At 52.9% G+C, this 19,658-nt stretch overlaps 1 protein-coding gene and 1 long non-coding RNA gene across 6 annotated transcripts in view; both read right to left on the reverse strand.

The window, feature by feature from the left end:
• LOC137476578 (uncharacterized) overlaps window positions 1-19,658 on the reverse strand; it is a 79,744-nt gene that overhangs the window by 6,898 nt on the left and 53,188 nt on the right. The window contains exon 1 of one of the 2 annotated variants that reach the window (XR_011000444.1): window positions 1,343-1,425. The exons of the other annotated variant lie outside the window; for it this stretch is intronic. This is a non-coding gene — a long non-coding RNA (uncharacterized lncRNA). Of the gene's footprint in view, window positions 1-1,342; window positions 1,426-19,658 lie in introns of those variants that run through there. 2 annotated transcript variants of the gene reach the window in all.
• The window catches only part of FERMT2 (FERM domain containing kindlin 2), a 50,105-nt gene continuing 43,153 nt past the window's right edge, over window positions 12,707-19,658 (reverse strand). For 2 of the 4 annotated variants that reach the window (XM_068194908.1, XM_068194906.1), the window contains 4 exons: window positions 17,395-17,415; window positions 16,802-16,926; window positions 16,033-16,174; window positions 12,707-14,127 (listed from right to left, as the gene is read on the reverse strand). In XM_068194908.1, coding sequence (XP_068051009.1) covers window positions 13,954-14,127; window positions 16,033-16,174; window positions 16,802-16,926; window positions 17,395-17,415 — 462 coding nt within the window. In that variant the 3' untranslated portion in view covers window positions 12,707-13,953. The remainder of the gene's footprint in view (window positions 14,128-16,032; window positions 16,175-16,801; window positions 16,927-17,394; window positions 17,416-19,658) is intronic. The other 2 variants (XM_068194907.1, XM_068194905.1) reach the window with 1 other exon arrangement.

Here is a 19,658-nt window from a genome sequence, read left to right on the forward strand (position 1 = left end):
CCCTTCCCCAAACCCGCCCCTCAGAGGGGACCCCTCAACTCACACCCGCCTTTCTGAGGGCACCCCTCACTCCATCCGCAGCCCCTCGCTGGAGGTGCACCCCGTTGCCTCGCACACAGACCTTCGGGGCGGTCCTATCGACCCGCCCCCACAGGCGCAGGCCCCTCGGTGGTGTCCCCAGAGCGCCCCTGAGCTGCGGCAGCCCCCCGGGGCCGGGACCCGACCCCTCAGAGCGGTGCCCGCTCCCGCCGCCCCTCAGGGCCCCGCGGCCGCACTCACCCGCGCGCGCCGGCCCCGCCGCACGCGCCGCACGGACGTGGCAGGGTGGGCGGGGCCCTGCCGGGCCCGGCGCGCGCGCGCGGGCGGCCGCCCGCCCCGCAGCCAATCGCAGCCGACCGCAGGCCGACCGCAGCCAATCGCCGCCGGTCTCCGCCCGCTGGCCACGCCCCCACTCGGCCCCCCCCCCCGCCGGCCTCGCGACCTTTAAGGGCCCGGCCCGCTTCCTCGCGCGGATTGGGCGGGAGCGCTGCGGACACGCCCCCTCCCCCTCAGAGAGGCCACGCCCCCTCCCCCCTCAGAGAGGCCACGCCCCCTTCCCCTCAGAGAGGCCACGCCCCATTCGCGCCCCTCAGGGCCCCGCCAAGGTGGCGGGCTCTGCCGTGTGGGGATGGCGGGCGCTGCCGTGTGGGGATGGCGGGCTCTGCCCTGTGGGGATGGCGGGCTCTGCCGTGTGGGGATGGCGGGCGCTGCCGTGTGGGGATGGCGGGCTCTGCCGTGTGGGGATGGCTCGGCTCTGCCGTGTGGGGATGGCGGGCTCTGCCGTGTGGGGATGGCGGGCTCTGCCGTGTGGGGATGGCTCGGCTCTGCCGGGTGGGGATGGCTCGGCGCTGCCGTGTGGGGATGGCAGGCTCTGCCGTGTGGGGATGGCGGGCTCTGCCGTGTGGGGATGGCTCGGCTCTGCCGTGTGGGGAGGGCGGGCTCTGCCGTGCGGGGATGGCTCGGCTCTGCCGGGTGGGGATGGCTCGGCTCTGCCGTGTGGGGATGGCGGGCGCTGCCGGGTGGGGATGGCTCGGCTCTGCCGTGTGGGGATGGCCCGGCGCTGCCGCCGCTCTTCCTGCCGCCGGAAGGGTCTGCTCACCCTCACAGGAGTCCCAGTGGGCTCTGCGAGGGGAAGGGTGAGGGCAGCGAGGCACGACACATGCACACACCTCTTGCACCCCCTCAGGGATGCCGAGGCTGAGATGGGTTTGGAACTTTAGAAACATGGAATTCCAGGCTGGGTTGAGTGGGAAAGGACCCTTAAAGATGATCGCGTTCTAGCTCCCGCCGTGGGCAGGGACACCTTCCACTATCCCAGGTTGCTCCAAGCCCTGTCCAGCCTGGCCTTGGACACTTCCAGGGATCCAGGGGCAGCCACAGCTGCTCTGGGCACCCTGTGCCTTCCCACCCTCACAGGGAAGAATTCCTCCCTAATATCCCCTATATATCCCTAAATATCCCTAAGAATTCACCCTAATATCCCATATAAACTCACCCTCTTCCAGTTTAAAGCCATTGCCTCTTGTCCTGTCCCTCCAGGCCCTCACTTTGATAATTTTTATCTCTGGGATTTTTTTTTTTTTTTTTTTTGGGGGAGGGTCCATTGCTGTGCTTGGACAAGACCTGTGCTGGGATGGGCCTTGTTCAGCCTCCAAGGCTGACAGAATTCATGTGTAAGGGTTTCAATTCCTTTTCAACCAGAAAAACCCAACTTTGGGATCATCTCATGAGACGGTTTTACGAATAGCTGAGGTCAGGGCACGCACGTAGCCCGCAGCAGGAGAACTGGTGAACGCAATAATTACACACAACGCTTCTGAGACATGATTCTCATTTTCCATGTGTCTCCCCTGTTGTTTTACCATCAGAATGAATCATTCTGTAACCATGGAAACAATCAACATTCCTTATTTTTTGACTTCTTCAGGCCCAGAGTGACCAGATGACACACACTGACCTTCCTCGGTCCAGGCACACCCAAAATCTGGGGGCGAAGCTCCCAGATCGCAGCCAGATGAACCACTGCAATATTTAACCTTTGACTGCGAGGGAAAGGCACAAACTGGGTGTGAGTTTCCCCTCCTATCCCTTCTTGTTTGTTTTGAGGGGTTCAGAGAAGTGGGAATGTCCCATCCATGCTAAAAATGAATATTTTATTCTGCTGCTTTGCCTGGTTGAACAGGAGTGTGGACACATTTCCATGGTGTGAAAGATGACAGACAGAGGTTCAGCTTAACTCCCACCACAGTGCCTTTTCCTGGATGGAAAGCTTGTATGGATTTGAGGTAGATTTTACACTTTGTGTAAGTAAGAGCGGAGAGTCAATGCTTTCTAAAACCAAAACCATGCCATAACAAGGCCATGACCACATGGGGTCAGCCCAGCTTTCCCCACGGAGGCTCAGAGCAGAGGTCCTGGACCTGCAGCGGGAATGCAGCGACTTTTGGACAATTCTGCTCCAGGTGCATCCTCCCAGTTCCCAACAATGGCTGCGGAGGGACATCCTGACCCAGAAGGTGCATCTGGCCTGTGGGATTTAGCAGCTGAGCAGAGTCCTCTGTGTGTGTATCTCAGCCTCCGACCTCCAGCGCTCCTGTGCGGCAGTGGAATGTTGACAAATGAGGGGAAAATCCTTTATTTTGGTTAAAACTCTTGCTCTGCCCCAGCAAGGCTGAGTTTGTCAGTCCTGCAGACCAGCGCTGTCCTGTTCCCCACCACAGGTGCTGACAAATCTTTTCGCACGTGGATTTTGTAGCATCAAGAGTCTAAACCAGAGCAGGGGAATGATCTGGATGGGAAAACCTTCCTTGTCATTCCAGGCCCTTGTAAATTGTCTTTCTCCATCTTTTTTGTAGGCTCCCTTCAGGCACTGGATGCTGCAATTAGGTCACCCTGAAGTCTCTTCCAGGCTGAACAACCCCAATTCTCCCAGCCTTTCCTTGTAGGAGAGCTGCTCCATCCCTCTGATCATCTTGGACTCACTCCAACAGCTCAATTACATTGATTGGTGTTCCCAGGATGGGGAAAACTGGATCAGGGATCAGCCACTTTTGCTGAGTCCACACATGAAATGGGCTTTGCTCCTTCTCTGCTGAGCAGGGACAGGACCCAGGGAAGGGCTGGAGCTGTGCCAGAGGAGTCTAGTTAGATATTAGGGAAGAGTTCTTCATCCAGAGGTGCTGGGCACTGCCCAGGCTCCCCAGGGAATGGGCACAGGCCTGAGGCTGCCAGAGCTCCAGGAGTGTTTGGACAGCACTCCCAGGCACGGGGTGGGATTGTTGGGGTGTCTGTGCAGGGCATGGAGTTGGACTCTGAGCCACAGAACTCACAGAGTCACTGGGCTGGAGGAGACCTTCAAGATCATGGAGTCCAACCCAGCCCCAGCAGCTCAACCCAACCCTGGCCAGTGCCACATCCAGGCTTTGTTAAACACACCCAGGGATGGTGACTGCACCACCTCCCCGGGCAGAACATTCCAGAGCTTTATCACTCCTTCAGTAAAAAACTTTTTCCTGATATCCAGCCTATATTTCCCTTGGTGCAGCTTGAGGCTGTGTCCTCTGCTTCTGCCAGCGCTGCCTGGAGAAAGAGCCCAGCCCCAGCTGAGCACCGCCACCTTTCAAAGGGAGTTGGTCCCTGGGGTCCCTTCCAGCTCAGGACATTCTGTAACTCTTTCAAAGGCCAACAAGGGTCCAAAGCTCCCTGGTATCTCCGAGGCCAGGATTTGGCTGCTGAAGACCGAGGAGAAAGTTGAAATAACACCTTTCCACTGTTTCCTCATTTCCACATCTCCTCTCTGCCAGTTCCCTGGTGGCATTTTCTGTTGCAGTGGGAAAAAAAAACCCCAAAACTCCAGCAAAGTGATCTCCTTTGGCTGCTCTGGATTTGGCAGCCGGGAAATTGCAAAGCCACAACTGCGGGACAGCCAGAAAGATGGGAAGGGAGCCATGCACTTGTTTGATGTCAGTGTCAGAGCCTAAACACACCCTGCTTTATGAGGAGGGAAAAAGTGCTCTCCTTTTCCTTCAGCTGCATGACACAAGGCAGGAAGAACGGAGGAATCCTTGCCACAATAAAAGTGTTTACATTCTGTTTTGGAAACATGCTCAGGGCTTGAAATACCCAGGGATCAGCCTCTGGTTCTTTTAACCTCTCATAAACAGGGCTGTATCCAGCCACAAACAAATCCTGAGGGGTGGAAGTGTCTGAAGAGCTGCAGGAACCAGCTCCAGGCACCTGATTTTGCAGTGCCTGTTTGTCTCCTGGGGAGAAAGATGCTGCTGTGTCTCCCCAAGTGTTTCCTGCAGACAGATAATGAGATACTAAATATCTGCTCCAGCTTAATAAAGCCAAGAGGAAACCTGGCAAAGCTCTGCTGCCATCCAGATGGCCTCCTGGGCCTGGGAAATGGCATTTCCTTGGGGTTTGGGATAGTGTTAGTGCAGTTATGGAAGGAGAAGTGCATCTGGACCGTGTCTGCCTCGCTGGAAATAATTATCCCATCTTTAACCAAGCAGCCAAATGTAATTTAACTGCCCAGAAAGTCATGGGAGCCACAGGGTTGTTGCAGCCCCAGCCTGCCATCCATGGAGGCTGGCAGTGTTTGGTGTCTTCAGGTTTTCCCATCTTTCCTGCCCATGTCCCAAACCCTCTTCTTTTTCATGGAGAAAATCCCTACCTAAAACTGACAACATCTTCCCTTATTAATGCTCCAATATCCTGGCTCAGAGTCCAAGTCAAGGCTTTAAAAATACAACAAAAAAAGCTTCAACAAGAAAATTATGGGTCTCACCCTCCTTTGGATGTGGCTGTTTTATGGGAAGTAAAATAGTATCAGCTCACCCCAAAAGAATGGAGTTGGGATCAGATCCAGCACGAATTTGGCCTCGAGGTGAGAAATGAGGGATGAAGCCTAAATGGTGTTTCTGATCCCAAAGTGCTGCAGGTCCAGGTGTGTGTCCATTGCAGGTGACTGGAGATTTGGGGTAAAAGGACATTTTCTCATCAGGCACAGGCAGAGCACTCGGGATGACAGATCTTCCTGTACAAAATGAGCACTCTGTGGGTTCCATAGGCTGTTCTCCTGGATTAGTGACTAAAGAGCAGCTTTTGCCTTTTCCCTTTCTACCAAGGTGGCACCAAGATGGCATTTGCCCCGTGACTGTCTCTGCAGACACGCTGTCACCTGATGTCCCATCAGTGGGACACTTAAGGAGTGCTGTGTTCCCCAAAGCTCCATTAAATTCAGGACTGAAGCTTCTCCAAAGGAAATACAGCCCTTGCCCTCTTCTTCCATGAGTGTTGGGGGATATATTTAAGAGATATATTTAAATCTCCCAAGTGAAGGACTTGAAGAATTTTCTGTGAGACCAGTGTGGGTCTCTCTGTGAGACCAGTGAGGGGCAGCTGTTCCTGGGGGTGGAAAGGGACAGGTGGCTTTGGGATCCGAGCCAGCCATGGCTGGGAACTGATGGTCTCAGACACACCCAAGGGACAGAGCATTTAAACTGAATGAGGGGAGGGATGGATTAGAGACCGGGAAGAAACTTTTCCCTGGGAGGGTGGGGAGGCCCTGGCACAGGGTGCCCAGAGAAGCTGTGGCTGCCCCTGGATCCCTGGCAGTGTCCCAGGCCAGGTTGGACAGGGCTTGGAGCCACCTGGGATAGTGGGAGGTGTCCCTGCCCATGGCAGGGGTGGCACTGGATGGGCTTGGGTGTCCTTCCAGCCCAAACCATTCTGTGAAGCCACAATTCTGTGATCATGCCACTGTTGTCCCGGTGGCCGTCCCTGTGGCCAGGCAGTGATCCCTCCTCTGTGCCAGCATCGGGAACGTGCTCAGCTCTGCTGTGCTCACCCGTGGCCCTTCTCTCCCAGTCCCTTTTCCCTCTAGGTGGAGTCATTACACATCAGATTTCAGCTTCTTCCGTGTCTGGAGCTGCTCCTGCGGCCGTGCAGACAGTGAGAGATCCCTGCCCCTGCCTGGGTGATTCCCTGGAATTTAGTGACCTGAATTTAATGAAGCCCAGCGTACCTCGGAGAGCTTACACGTGTTGCATGCTTGGGATGGGAAAGGTGAGCTGTGCTTTGGGGCGTGTGGACCAGGGGAGGATGGGGGTTCCTCAAAATGAAAGGAAAATGATTAATCAGGGATGCTCTATGGAGCATCTTGCCTTAATTCTGCTTTATGAGTTTTTCCTCCTTTCTCTTGTGGCACAGCTGTAGGGGAGGAAGAGGAGGCAGGAAATCCTGCAGGGCTGGTTTTGAACTCTGCCTAATTAAATTACATCGTTTGGATTGACTTGGTCACAGAGGGCTTGAAGGTTAATTTGAGACTTGAAGATTCCAGGTGCTCTCATTTCCAGGCCCTGTGGACATGTGGGACAATGTGGGTGCTGGGGGAGCAGCTGGGGCCAGGCTCTTCCCTGTGCTCCACGCTGTGCCAGGGGCACATCCACCCTTGCTGTGGCATCCTGGCTCTTCATCTCCACATTCCCCCACCAGCAACATTCCCTGCTCTCACTCCAGTTCTCTTCCAGGATCTGTCACTTCAGTGCTTTGCAAGATTTACATCCTTCCCCCTCCTTACCATCATTTCCCTGTCTCAGACACATTCCCACCCTCTCCTCCAGTTTATGGGAAGGGGAAAAACATCCAGGAGATAAAGCAGCTGCCCACAGCGATCAGCCGGACCCTGCGGCTCCTCCTGAGTTCCAGGGAGCCCCAAGCTGTAAAGCTGCATCCTTGGAAGGGCCTGGCACGGGGCTTTCAGCTGGGAGATGATGTGAATCAGATGTGGTCCCTCCAGAGGGCCACCCAGAGTGGGACACAGCATGGATGGGGGCTGGAGGTGGCCTCGGGGTAGCCCTGTCCCTCTGGAAGGATGGGCAGGCTTCTCCCCAGGTTTGCCATTCCCAAGAGCTCTCCTCACCCTCACTGCCTCGTCAGGGGAAAAGCAAAGCTCACAAAACTCTTTCCTCAGGGACACAGCAGCTCTTTGCCCTCCTGCCTAAATCTGCTGAGAGCCATTAGGGATACCAGGAACCTGCTTTTTCCCATGTGAAGTTTGGCCATCCCTGCCCCTGAGTGAGCAGGAATTAGATGGGCTCATTCCACTGGGACCAGCATCCCATCTCCCACTGGTGGGGAGAGCTCAAACCTGAGCTCAGTGGGCTCAAATGCTCTGAAACAAAAGAAGATGTGGAAAAGAGGGCAAGTTTAAATGGGATATTGGGAAGAAATTCCTGCCTGTGAGGGTGGTGAGGCCCTGGCACAGGTTTCCCAGAGAAACTGTGGCTGCCCCTGGATCCCTGGAAGTTTTTGGTGCCAGGTCAGATGGAGCTCTGAGCAACCTGGGATAGTGGAAAATGTCCCTGCCCATGGAATGAGATGGGATTTAAGGCCACTTTGAACTCAAACCATTCTGGGGTTCTGTGATGATGATTAAGGAATTGCACAAGGGGAACAACAGAGCCACTGCCATCCCATTCCCTGGGCCCAGTGTGGAGGGCAGTGCCATGCCTTTCCTTGGACAGCCTGGCATCAGGGAGCTTCACTTTCTCTGGGCACACCTGCAGTTCCCCTGTGGCCCCTAATGCTTGTTCCTGAGCTGTTCCAGTGCCTCTGTTCAGGACATGTCCCCAGGCAAAGGACTAATGGGAGTAAATCCCAGCTGGGATCACTGGTGTGAGTCAAATTTCTAACCCAGATCCTCTCCCATTTCTCACCCCCTTCTCCAGGCAGGAAATCAAAGCCCAGCTCACTCATTACGGACGGACCAGCTGTTGACCAAAAGCCAAAAATAAAACCCAGAGCAAATGCTTTATTTGCTCAAACTGCTGCATTCTCAGGGGAGGAGGAGTGGGAGTTTTCCAAGCAGAGGCTTCCCACCAGCTGGGAATCTGCAGCTTCACCAGGAGCTGACAGCACAGGGGAGCTCTGTTACCAGCTCTTTGTCCTAGCTGGGGATCAAAGGGAAAATTTTCGGAATGATTTCAGTATCTGACAGGTTCCTGCCTATTTGAGCCACTGTGAAATATGGGATTGGCCTTTCTGAGTCACTTGGGGATTTGGGAAATATTTTGCTGCTCCTGTGTCAAGCTAAAAAAAGAAAAACTCCTGAAATGCAGCTCCACGGCCTCTTCTGCGGATCAGATCAAATGCTGATCACACTGATGTGAGCTCCCTGGCAGCTTTTCTGGGATGAATTTGGCATGTTGGGATTTCAAGTCCTTCTTAAACTGGAGTTTCCCATCCTCTCCCCCCACAGCCCATCAGCAGGGGAGGATCCAGTTTTGCATCCCGAGGGATCGCAGACCTTCGGCCTGGGAAAAGTCCCCGTTTGCATCCTGGCGTTATGAAAACCAGACGGGAGAGCTTAAGGGAAACCAAAGGAGCAGTTTCTGGGGGGAGGCAGAAGCCTGAAATATGTGGAACAGCTGGAGGGATGCAGGGGATTTCAAAGGGAAGGCTGGGATGCCGATGGAAACGGGAGCAGGGGAAGCACCGCACTGGTGCTTACGGGAAGAGCTGTGAGCGGGGGGGGGGCACTTTATTTGTTTCAGATCTATAACATCCAGCAGATATTTATGGATCTTTTATCTGTTTAGTGCCTCAGGGCTGCAAATCAAAGCACCCGGGGCTCTTGCGAGACTGAAAGCAAACAAATAAAACCCCCACTGGTCTCCAGAAAGGTTTGGAGTGCGGTCACTGATCCACCCGGATTTAATTAGACCCATTAAAGCACTCCTGATGCTGTCACTCTGGAGAGTTTTGGACCCTCACCATCCCTTCCTGCATCAGAGATGAGGGATAATACACCTGGGAAATGAGGCCAGACAGAGCCAGGCACATCCACATCCGTGTGTGGTTCCAGCTCTGCGCTGGATCCTGGCTCTGGCGACACCAGGTCTGGCTTTCCTGCATCCCTAATCAATTCCAGGAAAATCCCTGCTGGTCCTGAGTGCCCTCAGAGGGTCCCTCTGTGGGGCAGGTCAGGGTGAAAGGTGCTGCTGATCCCAGCCCTGGGATGCTCAACCCACGAGGGGCTTGGAGAGGTCGGACAAGGCAGGGCAAGATCGGGTAAAGCTCTCGCATTCCCCCTTGGTGTGAGCGCCGGGAATTTGGGAGATGTCTTTGCTCACAGCCAGGGCAGTGCTGCTGGCCACCCAGGAGCCCCTTCCCGGCCTGACGGCTGGAAAGTCTCCAGTGTGCTTCCCGAGGCACTGCAGTGACTCATCCGCCTTGGGTTTACGACGGAATAATTTCAGGAGCTTTTTCCAGCCCCTGCCCACCACAGGAAAGCCCCTGGGGCGGCCATCCCAAGGCGGGAGGAACGGGAGGGCTTTTGGAAACCCACGTGTCCTGGGTGGAGGGAATAACCCGGCTCCTTTTGGATTGCTTGGGGACCGGTTTGTGTCAGAGAATCGCAGCCGTGGAATGTTTTGGGTTGGAAAGGACCTTACACATCCTCTCCTTCCAAGGGCAGGGACACCTTCCACTATCCCAGGTTGTTCCAAGCCCCATCCACTTAACCTTGACAATTTCCAAGGATGGGCAGTGATTGGCCTCCCCCTCCCCACAAACCAGCAGCTTCCCCAAATGTCCCTTTTCCATCAATTCCTGCAGGATGTCTCCGTACCCACCTCTCACCCCCTCCCTGCTGCAGGGGACAGCCCTGCTGGGGAGATGTTTCTTTTGTTGCTGTTTTTAAAATATCTGTGCGTCTGCAAACCTCTCCCGCATCCAAAACTCCGCCGATCCCGCTCCAGGACTCGCCCATCTGCACGGTATTAAATTACTTGGGGCTTGAAACGCCGTAGGAATCCCAGCCGACCCCCCAGGCCATGCCTGGCTCACACAGACATCCCAATCCCCTGCTGCATTCGGAGAGGTGCATGTTCAGCCTGGCAGCCGGTTTGCATCAGTACCTTGCCAAAAAGTGATTTATTTTTTCCTTTTCCCCTCCTCAAGGTCCTGGAGTGGGGTCAGCAAGGGAGGAACTTCATCCCCCTGGCCCTGCTGCTGTTGGAGAGCTGGAGTTGTCCCATTTTCAGGCATCTCTGCCACTTTTTTGGTTAAATGGAGATTGGAGCAGCCCTGTTGGCTTTGAATCTCCCTCCCCATCATGTGCTTACCACTGGAAGTTGGAAATAATTCCTCTTTCCCAAGCACAGCCACGGGTTTGTGGATGCCAGGCAGTCACAGCTTTTCCTCCCCAATGCTGAGTCACCCCGAGGGCTGGGGACACCCACGGGCTGGCTTCTCCTGGGTTTTGGTTTGTGTTTTAATTTGGATTACTCCTATGATTACGCAAAAGAAACAACCACAGCCAGATTTCCCTGTGTCAGCAAAAGAAATCTCTGTGTCTTCTTCCAGTGCTGGAGCTGCAGGAACTGGGACTGGCTGTGCCTTGTCTTGCCAAGACCCTCCTCATCCTCTGCTGCTGGGTTTGATGCCAGACACCCCAAACCCACCTGGCCTGTGATTCCCACATCACTGGAAACCCTCTGTGCCCACCACATCCTGGTTTTCCTTTGGCTCAGGGTCATGGAGCAAACAACCACAAACCTCCTTGTCCTCTCAGCTGCCTGTCCCTGAGGAGGATCATCCTTCCCGTCCCATGGGCTCCAGCTCTCATCATTTCCATCCTTAGTGCCTTTTCCAGTGTGCTCCTCACGCTTCCTTCTCACCCCTGTCCATCCTCAGCATGTGGCCACTCCCATCCGTGCCGTATTTTATCTGGTGTTTCTCCAGATTTTAGGAGAACCACATCATTTTTTACGCCGCTCCGCTCCAACATCTCATTACCACTTGCATCCTTTTCATCCAAGGAGAAAGGAAGTTTTCATCTAGGAAAGATCCTGGAAAACGCAGCAGAAAACTCCTTTGGATCGCCTCGAAGCCCCTGTGACCCCTGTGCAGCTTCAGCACCGCTTCCCAGCCGGCTTCTCCCGGCTCCCACCCTCGGGGAGCCGTGTGGGGCGGGGCTGTGGTTTGTCACAAGCACATCCTTCTCTCTTTCAGGATTTTTCGTAGAGGAGCATAGAGGAAAGAAAGAGAAAACAATTTCTATTTCTGCTCCTTGTTTTTCCCACGTGGAATGTGTTTGGAGAATTGTTCCCCTGGGGTGATTGCTTGGTTGGATTCTGGTGAGGATTGTTTGAGCTGATGGCCAATCCAACCCACCTGTGGCTGCACTCTCAGAGAGGGGCACGAGTTGTTAGATATGGTAGTTAGAAAAAGCAGGTTTGTAGTTTTAGTATCTCCTTTAAATAGTATATTAATGTATTATACTGTAGTTATAATAAAGAAATCATTCAGCCTTCTGAGCTGGAGTCACACATCAGCATTTCTTCCCACCAAGTTCACCTGCATTTTCAATAGTGGTTGACAGCAGCCTCTGCCTTCCCATGGCCCTTCCCCGACCTCCTCTGCTTTTCTGCTCAGCGTTTCCCACCTCAACCCCTCACCTCCCCCAGCTCCGTCCAGGCTGAGCCCTGCAGCGGTGCCTGGGGATGGACAGACGGACAGACCGAGGGCACTCGATCCATCCTTTCACCTCCCCATCCTGCCTAACTCGGGCTGGGCTGTGGGAGGTGAATGTTTTCAGGGAGCCATGCCCATCACACACCCAGCTTTGGAGCTGTTCCAGCGTTGCTGCTGGATCCTGGTGCTGCCTGCCAGGAGCGTGCTCGCCGCCCTCCGCTCGCGTGCCTCGGAGCTGCCCGGACTTGCTGCATCCCAAAGAAGGAGCCTGGGGGTGTGGGGCAGGATTGGGAGCATCCCTGGCATGTCCTGGATGCTGCTGTTGGAGTGGGAGGAATTGCCCAGCCCCACCAGGCCACCCCTTCCTTATCCTGGATTTTATGGAGCAAGGGTGCAGCCAGTCCCGGGGCACGTGAAAGGATCAGTGTGGAAATGGGGAGATGAATTTGTGCCAGGGGAGGCTTAGATTGGATATCAGGGGAAACATTAGGGGATATTAGGGGAAATTCCTTGATGGAATGGATGGTCAGGCACTGGAACAGGCTGCCCAGGGAAGCAGTGGAGCCACTGGAGGGATGTAAAAGCTTTGTGGATGTGGCAGCTGGGGACGTGGTTTAGTGGTGGCTTCAGCTTAGATCCTGTGATTCCCTGAATCCCTGCTCTGCTTCCCACTGCCTGGCCAGGGAGTGGGATCTACAGGGGACCTAAAGGGGACTCCAGGAGAGTTGGAGAGGGACTTGGACAAGGGCCTGCAGTGACAGGACACAGGGAATGGCTTCCCACTGCCAGAGCGCAGGGATAGATGGGCTGTTGGGAAGGAATTCTTCCCTGTGAGGGCGGTGAAGCCCTGGCACAGGGTGCCCAGAGCAGCTGTGGCTGCCCCTGGATCCCTGGAAATGTTCCAGGCCAGGCTGGACAGGGCTTGGAGCACCCTGGGATAGTGGAAGGGGTCCCTGCAATGACAGGAGGTGGAATGAGCTGAGTTTAAGGTCCCTTCCAACCCAAATCATTCCAGAATTTTCTAACTTTTTGTTGCTTTTTCGCAGCATTTGTTTCAGTAAACTTGGGATAAGGCAGCAGGAGGGAGCCCAAGGCTGGCATGGGGTGGCTCCATCCTATGGAGCTGTTTATGGCCTTTCCATAGCACAAGTAGACCCCAAAAACCAGGAGTGGCAGCTGAATGTTAAATAGAAGATTTGACTTTTATTTAAAATAAAATGTATTTGAACATAGTCTTGATACCACGGACTGTGGGAACGCAACACTGGATATTCCTTGGCATTAGGTGGGCACAGGACCCCTCCTCGTTAGCGTTAATGTGGGAATGGCTTAATGAACCTGGCAGTCCTGGCCCCAGGGATCAGCTACTGAGGGTGTTGTGGCACAGCTCTGGCATCCCCTTTAACTTAGATCAAAATTTACTGGACTGAAATTGTATTTTTTGTGGGTTTTTTATTCCTTGGTTTGTCCCCGTACCCCTTCCAGACATCCTACAGTTACTGCTGATCTATGCAATATCCTAGCTGGCTTGTGAGACTAGTTACAAAAACTGTACAACTTTATAAAATTTGTGGTTTTTTACATTAGTTACACAAAAACCTTTACTTCATAAACCTTTTACTTCATGTCGTAATGAAAAAATTTGCATATCAGAGGCAGAACAGTGACTATGCTGGTGAATACTAAAAGTGTCATAATACAATACGGTGTACAAATAAAATTAAAAAAAAAGACAATATAAATGATTATCAAAAGGCAAGTTAAACAAATAAAACCAAGCTATAACAGACTAACAGAAGATCATCTTCGAGGCCACACAAAACTATCCTCAAAGTCATGTCAGGCACCTTCAGAGTCCTGGTGTAGTGTGAGAGGAGAGATGGCAGCTCTGCTTGGGAGCAGGACGACTTCAAACAGGTCAAATGTACAGAATAAAAACACAAAAAAAAAAGGAAATAAAACACTCATGCATTAAACATGATAAATAGACTTCATATAGGTTAGCCCTGGATGGCTTTACAAGAAGATGGCTTAGAGTTCTCTTCAAAAGTTGGCTTTTTAAAGTCAGTTAAAACTTTATCCTGATCTGCCCATCGGAGTCTGGATCTGTGGGTCACCGTCACCCTGCCCAGACACGGTCTGGTTATAGCAAATTAACAGAAGTGCTCATTAGTGCACACAGATTAACTGGTCTGGTAATGCAAAAACAAAAACAAAACAAAAACAAAAACAAAAACAAAAAAACCCCAAAAACAAAACAAAATAAAAAAAAACCCCAAAAAAATAACCAACCAAAAATCCAATTGTTAAAAAAAAAAAAAGATACATTTCAAGCTTACTTTATTAAGCAGCATTATCTCAAAGGACAGCTTTGGAAAGTTAAACATGAATATGGCCATGGGGGCTCCTGCGGGGCGAGGCTGGCGGGGCTCACACCCAGCCACTGGTCAGTTTGTAGAACATCTCCTCGTCCAGGCTCTCGTTCTGGTCCTTGGCCCGCGTGGACAGGAAGATGTAGCCCCCGATGAACTCGTGCACCACCTTGCAATCCACCTCGGTGCAGATGAACGACACCCGCACCTCGTCCGCGAACTCCACCGTCACCTGCACGGGCACACACAGCTCAGCCCCGCCCTGGCCGTCCCCAGGGAACTGCTTCTTCCCTTCTCCCTGATTTTTCTGCGTGCTCAGATGGTTTTCTAATGCCTAAGCGAAATTTTGTGGTGCCAGTGTAGGAGTGAGCCCAGAGGAAGCCAAGGGCTGGAGCTCCTCTGCTCTGGAGCCGGGCTGGAAGAGCTGGGGGTGCTCACCTGGAGAGGAGAAGGCTCCAGGGAGAGCTCAGAGGCCCTGGCAGGGCCTGAAGGGGCTCCAGGAGAGCTGGAGAGGGACTGGGGACAAGGCATGGAGGGACAGGACACAGGGAATGGCTCCCACTGCCAGAGGACAGGGATGGATGGGAGATTGGGAACTGGGAATTCCTGGCTGGGAGGGTGGGCAGGCCCTGGCACAGGGTGCCCAGAGCAGCTGTGGCTGCCCCTGGATCCCTGGCATTGCCCCAGGCCAGGCTGGACAGGGCTTGGAGCAGCCTGGGATGGTGGAAGGTGTCCCTCCATGGCAGGGGGTGGAACGAGGTGATCTTTAGGGTCGCTCCCAACCCAAACCATTCCGGGATCCTGTGAATGGTAATTTGGCCTTGAGGATCCTTGTAAGTTCCTTCCCCCTTTAAATATCCTATGACTCTTATTCAAATATTTAGGTACTGAAATACCTTTTATTGCCCTTTTATTGTTTTCTATTTATTTATCCATTCATTTATTTATTTAAATTGCCATTACCCCTTGTCTTCCCCCCATGACTCAGAAACAATCCCCCAGTGTTTCCACCCCTCCATGGTGAGAATGTGGCCACACTTTCCCTGCTTCCAGAGAAAACAGGGATTAGACACAGACCTGTTGAAGTCTGGGCTTTCTTTCCACTTTTCCCTGGTTCTCTAAGTTGAGTTTTGGCCACTGAAATACCTTATGGGGGCTGGGGGAGCTCATTCTGGAGTGACTGAACAAACCATTCATTTACTGATGCTCATTCTCTTTTTGTCCCCCCATCACTGACAGCTCTGCAGGAGGGATGGGGATTCTCAGCAGAGTATCCAAGCTGGATAATTGGGGTATCTGGGCTTGCAACTGAGTCAAAACAAAGACTCTGAGGCAGAGGGGGAAGCGGAATAATTTTTCCAGCAACTCTTAATGAGCTGCAAACTGCAGGAGAACAGCCCTCACGTATCCCTGGCAGTTTTAATTGTGTGTTCTGCCAAAAGGAGCCCAAAAATTTGTGCATCCAAATGTAACAGCAGGGGAAAAGCCCATCTCAGAGTCTGGGGAAGTAACTAGTCAGTTTTATTTGCTATTTACATGAAAGTCTGAGTTGCATAGCAAATTAAAGGAATTTTAGCATGGATAAGGCCCTGTCTATTTGTGTTATGGGTTAGGATGGAGCCCGAGCATCAGTGCTGAGGTTTCACTTCATTTAATTGTGTGGGGTTCAGAGAACGGAGAAAACAATTCCTGGCTGCAGGAGAGAAAGATTCAGGGCTTTTTCTTAACGGTCACACACAACTCCACCAGAGCCTGAAGGGGCTCCAGGAGAGCTGGAGAGGGACTGGGGACAAGGGATGGAGGGACAGGACCCAGGGAATGGCTTCCACTGCCAGAGGGCAGGGATGGATGGGATGCTGGGAACTGGGAATTCCTGTCTGTGAGGGGGGTGAGGCCCTGGCACAGGTTGCCCAGAGAAGCTGTGGCTGCCCCTGGATCCCTGGAAGTGTCCAAGGCCAGGGTGGAAGAAGCTTGGAGCCACCCTGGGATGGTGGAAGGCCCATGGCAGGGGGTTGGAACGAGCTGAGCTTTAAGGTCCCTTCTAACCCAACCCATTTGAGATTCCAGGACTCCAGGAGGGGTTCCTCTCTCACTGACAGGAGCGGGGGAGAGCACAGGGTGTCAGATGCCGTCTCACCATTTTGATCTCCCAGTTGACATTCCACTGTTTCATGTTGCTGAAGCGCCAGGTCTTGATGGCGTCGCCCGTGCTGGCATCCATGCGGATCAGACGGTTGTAGGCGATGCCGATCAGCTCATCCTTCTTCCCACCCTGGAACCTGGCAGAGGGATTGAGAAAAACAAGCCTGTGAGGCACACAAACCCAGCAGCTGAGTTTACTTTTAAAACCGTTTTTATAAATCAGAGCAGCTCATGTTTTTCATTTCAGCTGCAGCACGACTTCCCCAGCCAAGGAGATGTCCTTGCCCATTGCAGCGGGTTGGAATGAGATGATCTTTGAGGTCCCTTCCAACCCAACTCAACCCAACCCAATCCAAGGCAACCCAACCCATTCCAAAGCAACCCAGTGCAACCCAACCCAACCTGATCCAGTGCAACCCAATCCAACACAACCCAATGCAACCCAATCCAAGCCAACCCAACGCAACTCAACCCAACCCAACCCAACCAAACTCAACCCAACCCAACCCAATCCACGGCAACCCAAGCCAACCCAACCCATTCCAAAGCAACCCAGTGCAAGCCAAGGCAACCCAACACAACCCGATCCAATGCAACCCAGTGCAACACAAGGCAACCCAACCCAACCCAACCTAACTCCACGCAACCCAGTCCAACTCAACACAACGCAACCCAACCCCTTCCACAATGATTCCAGGGTATTTGACCCACTCCCTGCATCCATGAAGGAAACTCCTCCAGCCCAGCCCCGCAGCCCCACCCACCTTGCATTGAAGTGCGTGATGCCGAACTCCGGCAGCGACTGCCAGGCTTGGATAAAGCGCATCTTGGCCTCGATGAGGCTCATCTGGGCCACGTTCTGGTGAGCCTCCAGGATGCGTGCCGTGATCTGCGGGCGGCGAGACACAGCGGGGTCAGGGGACAGGGGACCTCGGTGCCACCTCCACTGCCACGCGCACGGGAGCGGCTTGGGAGCCGCTGCAGATCTGAGCGCGGATAATCAATAATTCCTCCCCTGAGGCTTTATTTCAGCTCCGACTGCTCAGAGCCCATGTGGAGCTTCCCATATCCAGATACAGGAAAGCAAATATAGATCAGAGCTGTCTGGAGGCAAAGAGCCACTCGTGCTCTCGGGAACTTTAAGGATGTGAGCGAACAACAAGGCAATTTTGTGGTGTAGGGTTTCCAGTTTCACCCCATAAATCACTGGGGACCATTATAAAAACCTACCAGGGCCCAAGTGTCACGGGGAAGGTGCAGGTTTTGTTAGTGCTGTCACCGCTGCTGTCTAAACCAAAGGGGTTCTAGATTAAGTTTATTTTAAGTTTATCTTAATTTTATTGTTGCTGTCACTTACCAAGTCTCTTACATAGCCTGGCTGCAGATGGCAAGGCGAAATGAAAAAATAAAAAAAAGAAAAGGAGGCAGAAAGAAAAAAAAGCAATCAGAAATATGGCAACAAAGCAAAGAAAAAGTGTAAATTAACTGCAAACCAAAGTTCAAGCGAAAAAAAAAAAAACCAAAACAAACCACATGCACAATTCCTTAGGTGGAAAAGCAGCCAAAGGGAATGTGAGCAGGGACAAATGGGCAGAGATTCACCACTCATGCCGGCCCTGCTGGAGCACTGGAGTGATCCCAGCTGGGCCCTGGCGTTGTGGAGAGATGGTTTTGGTCCTGAGATGGTTTGAGATGGATTTCAGGAAAGGCCCTTCCCCAGAGGGTGCTGGCACTGCCCAGGCTCCCCAGGGAATGGGCACAGCCCCGAGGCTGCCAGAGCTCCAGGAGCTGCCAGGGAGGGATTGTTGGGGTGTCTGTGCAGGGCCAGGAGCTGGACTCTGATCCTTGTGGATCCCTTCCCACTCAGGATATTCTGTGATTCCGTGGTCCTGCTGGGGGGTGAAGCTGCCAGCCCATTCAGAGGTGGGTTCATGGCTTCATTTTCCTCCCCCCATCTCTGCACAAACTCAAGGCCACTCTCTGGCTGGGGAAGCTCGAGAGGAAGCTCAGGAGCTCACTCCAAGCTCAGCAGATCCTTCTATTTGGGATATGTGGAGAAATGATTGGGATGCTGCTTGGGATAACAAGCAGATGAAGGGAACAGCGCCTGTGCTTCTCAGAGATGTGTCTGCCCTTGCTGGCTCTGACACCAAACTCTGGCAGGGCACCTGGGAGCTCTGAAATCCCTGTTTTGGCTTGGTTTTTGTTTATTTTCATTTAGGAATTGGTGCTTCCAATCCCAACCTGCCAGCCCTACGCTGCTGCACATGGAGACAAACATCACCCCAGTCGGTTTGGGGCTGGTGAGGACCCAGAGCCTCCATAAATCCACAGCCAATTCCCATTCCAGCACCTCCTGTGGGCTGCACAGCCTCCTCCTCCTCCTCCCCCTCCTTCCCTGTGCCTCAGAAGGACCCTTGTGGTCAAATTCCTGACATTCCTGCAGCCTCCATCCCTCATTCCTCTCAGCAAACATCCTCTGCTGCTCCAAGCTTTGCCTCTGGCCACCAAGGAAAAGAAAATCCTAAATCCACTGCTTAGCTGATGCCTATGAGGGCTCTGGTGTCCACACCATGGCCACATCCTGACTGGGATCATCCCCATCGTGCCCATCCCCACGGTTCCATGGATTTTATTTTTATAACCAGGATACCTGCACAGTAAGCAAGTTTTCCAAGCTAATATTTTTCCAGGTGCCTCTGTTTTACCAGAAACCTAGAAAGTATTTTATATATATAAATAAATATATCTATACATATATGTTAAAATAGCATATTTATGCAGCCTCTCCTCCATCCAAGGGGACATAAAGGCTTATTCAGGAGAATAATAAGGGCTATATAAAATATAACTCCACTGCCAGGAAATCATCGTGCTGTGCCAATAAAAAGTTATATTTTTCCGGCTTCTCTGACTTGCAGCCTTCTTCTGGGCTTGGAGAAATCATATCCAGCCCCAGCCAGCAGCCTGAAGGATTTAAGTCACCAAAAGGCCACGGAGCAATGCTTTCCTTATTTTTTCTGCTGTTCTGACATATAATTCTCTTTGAGAGAATCCTGCATTTATTCCCAATGTGGAACAGTTCAGCCCTGTCAGGCAGGGATCGGATGGAGTGTGGATGGAGTTCAAGCACGAGTCACAGCAACTCAAAACCAAAGCAATGTTCCAAGGACTGGCATTTGGAAGCAGTGGAAAAGCAAAGAGAGAAATATGCAAACCGTGTTACAGCCAAGTGTGGATAAAGCACTGCAAGCAACTGCAACTCCGCTGATCCCGGGGATTTCTCCATGGATTCTGTGCAGGGGAAGGGGTTTCAACCCCAGCACCGGGCAGAGATGGGGCAGCTGGAGCCAAACCATTATCAGCAGGGGCCAAACCATTCCCAGAATGTGTTTAAAATAAGCATCAACCAATTTCAAACGCATTTCCAATTGAAGGTTCCCCGCCGTGTCCGTGCACTTCACACAGCACGCGGCAGAATCCCGGTGCTGGGTGCCATCCCCAGGTGCTGGATCCAAACCACACCCTTCAGTCCCACCTCATTTTAGTAACCACGTGCATCCCAGTGAGTGAGGACATCCAAAACATCCAAACCACGCCGTGTTAAACACCAGCCACCGC

The sequence above is a fragment of the Anomalospiza imberbis genome, chromosome 6 (genome assembly GCF_031753505.1).
Source record: "Anomalospiza imberbis isolate Cuckoo-Finch-1a 21T00152 chromosome 6, ASM3175350v1, whole genome shotgun sequence".
NCBI lineage: Eukaryota > Metazoa > Chordata > Aves > Passeriformes > Viduidae > Anomalospiza > Anomalospiza imberbis.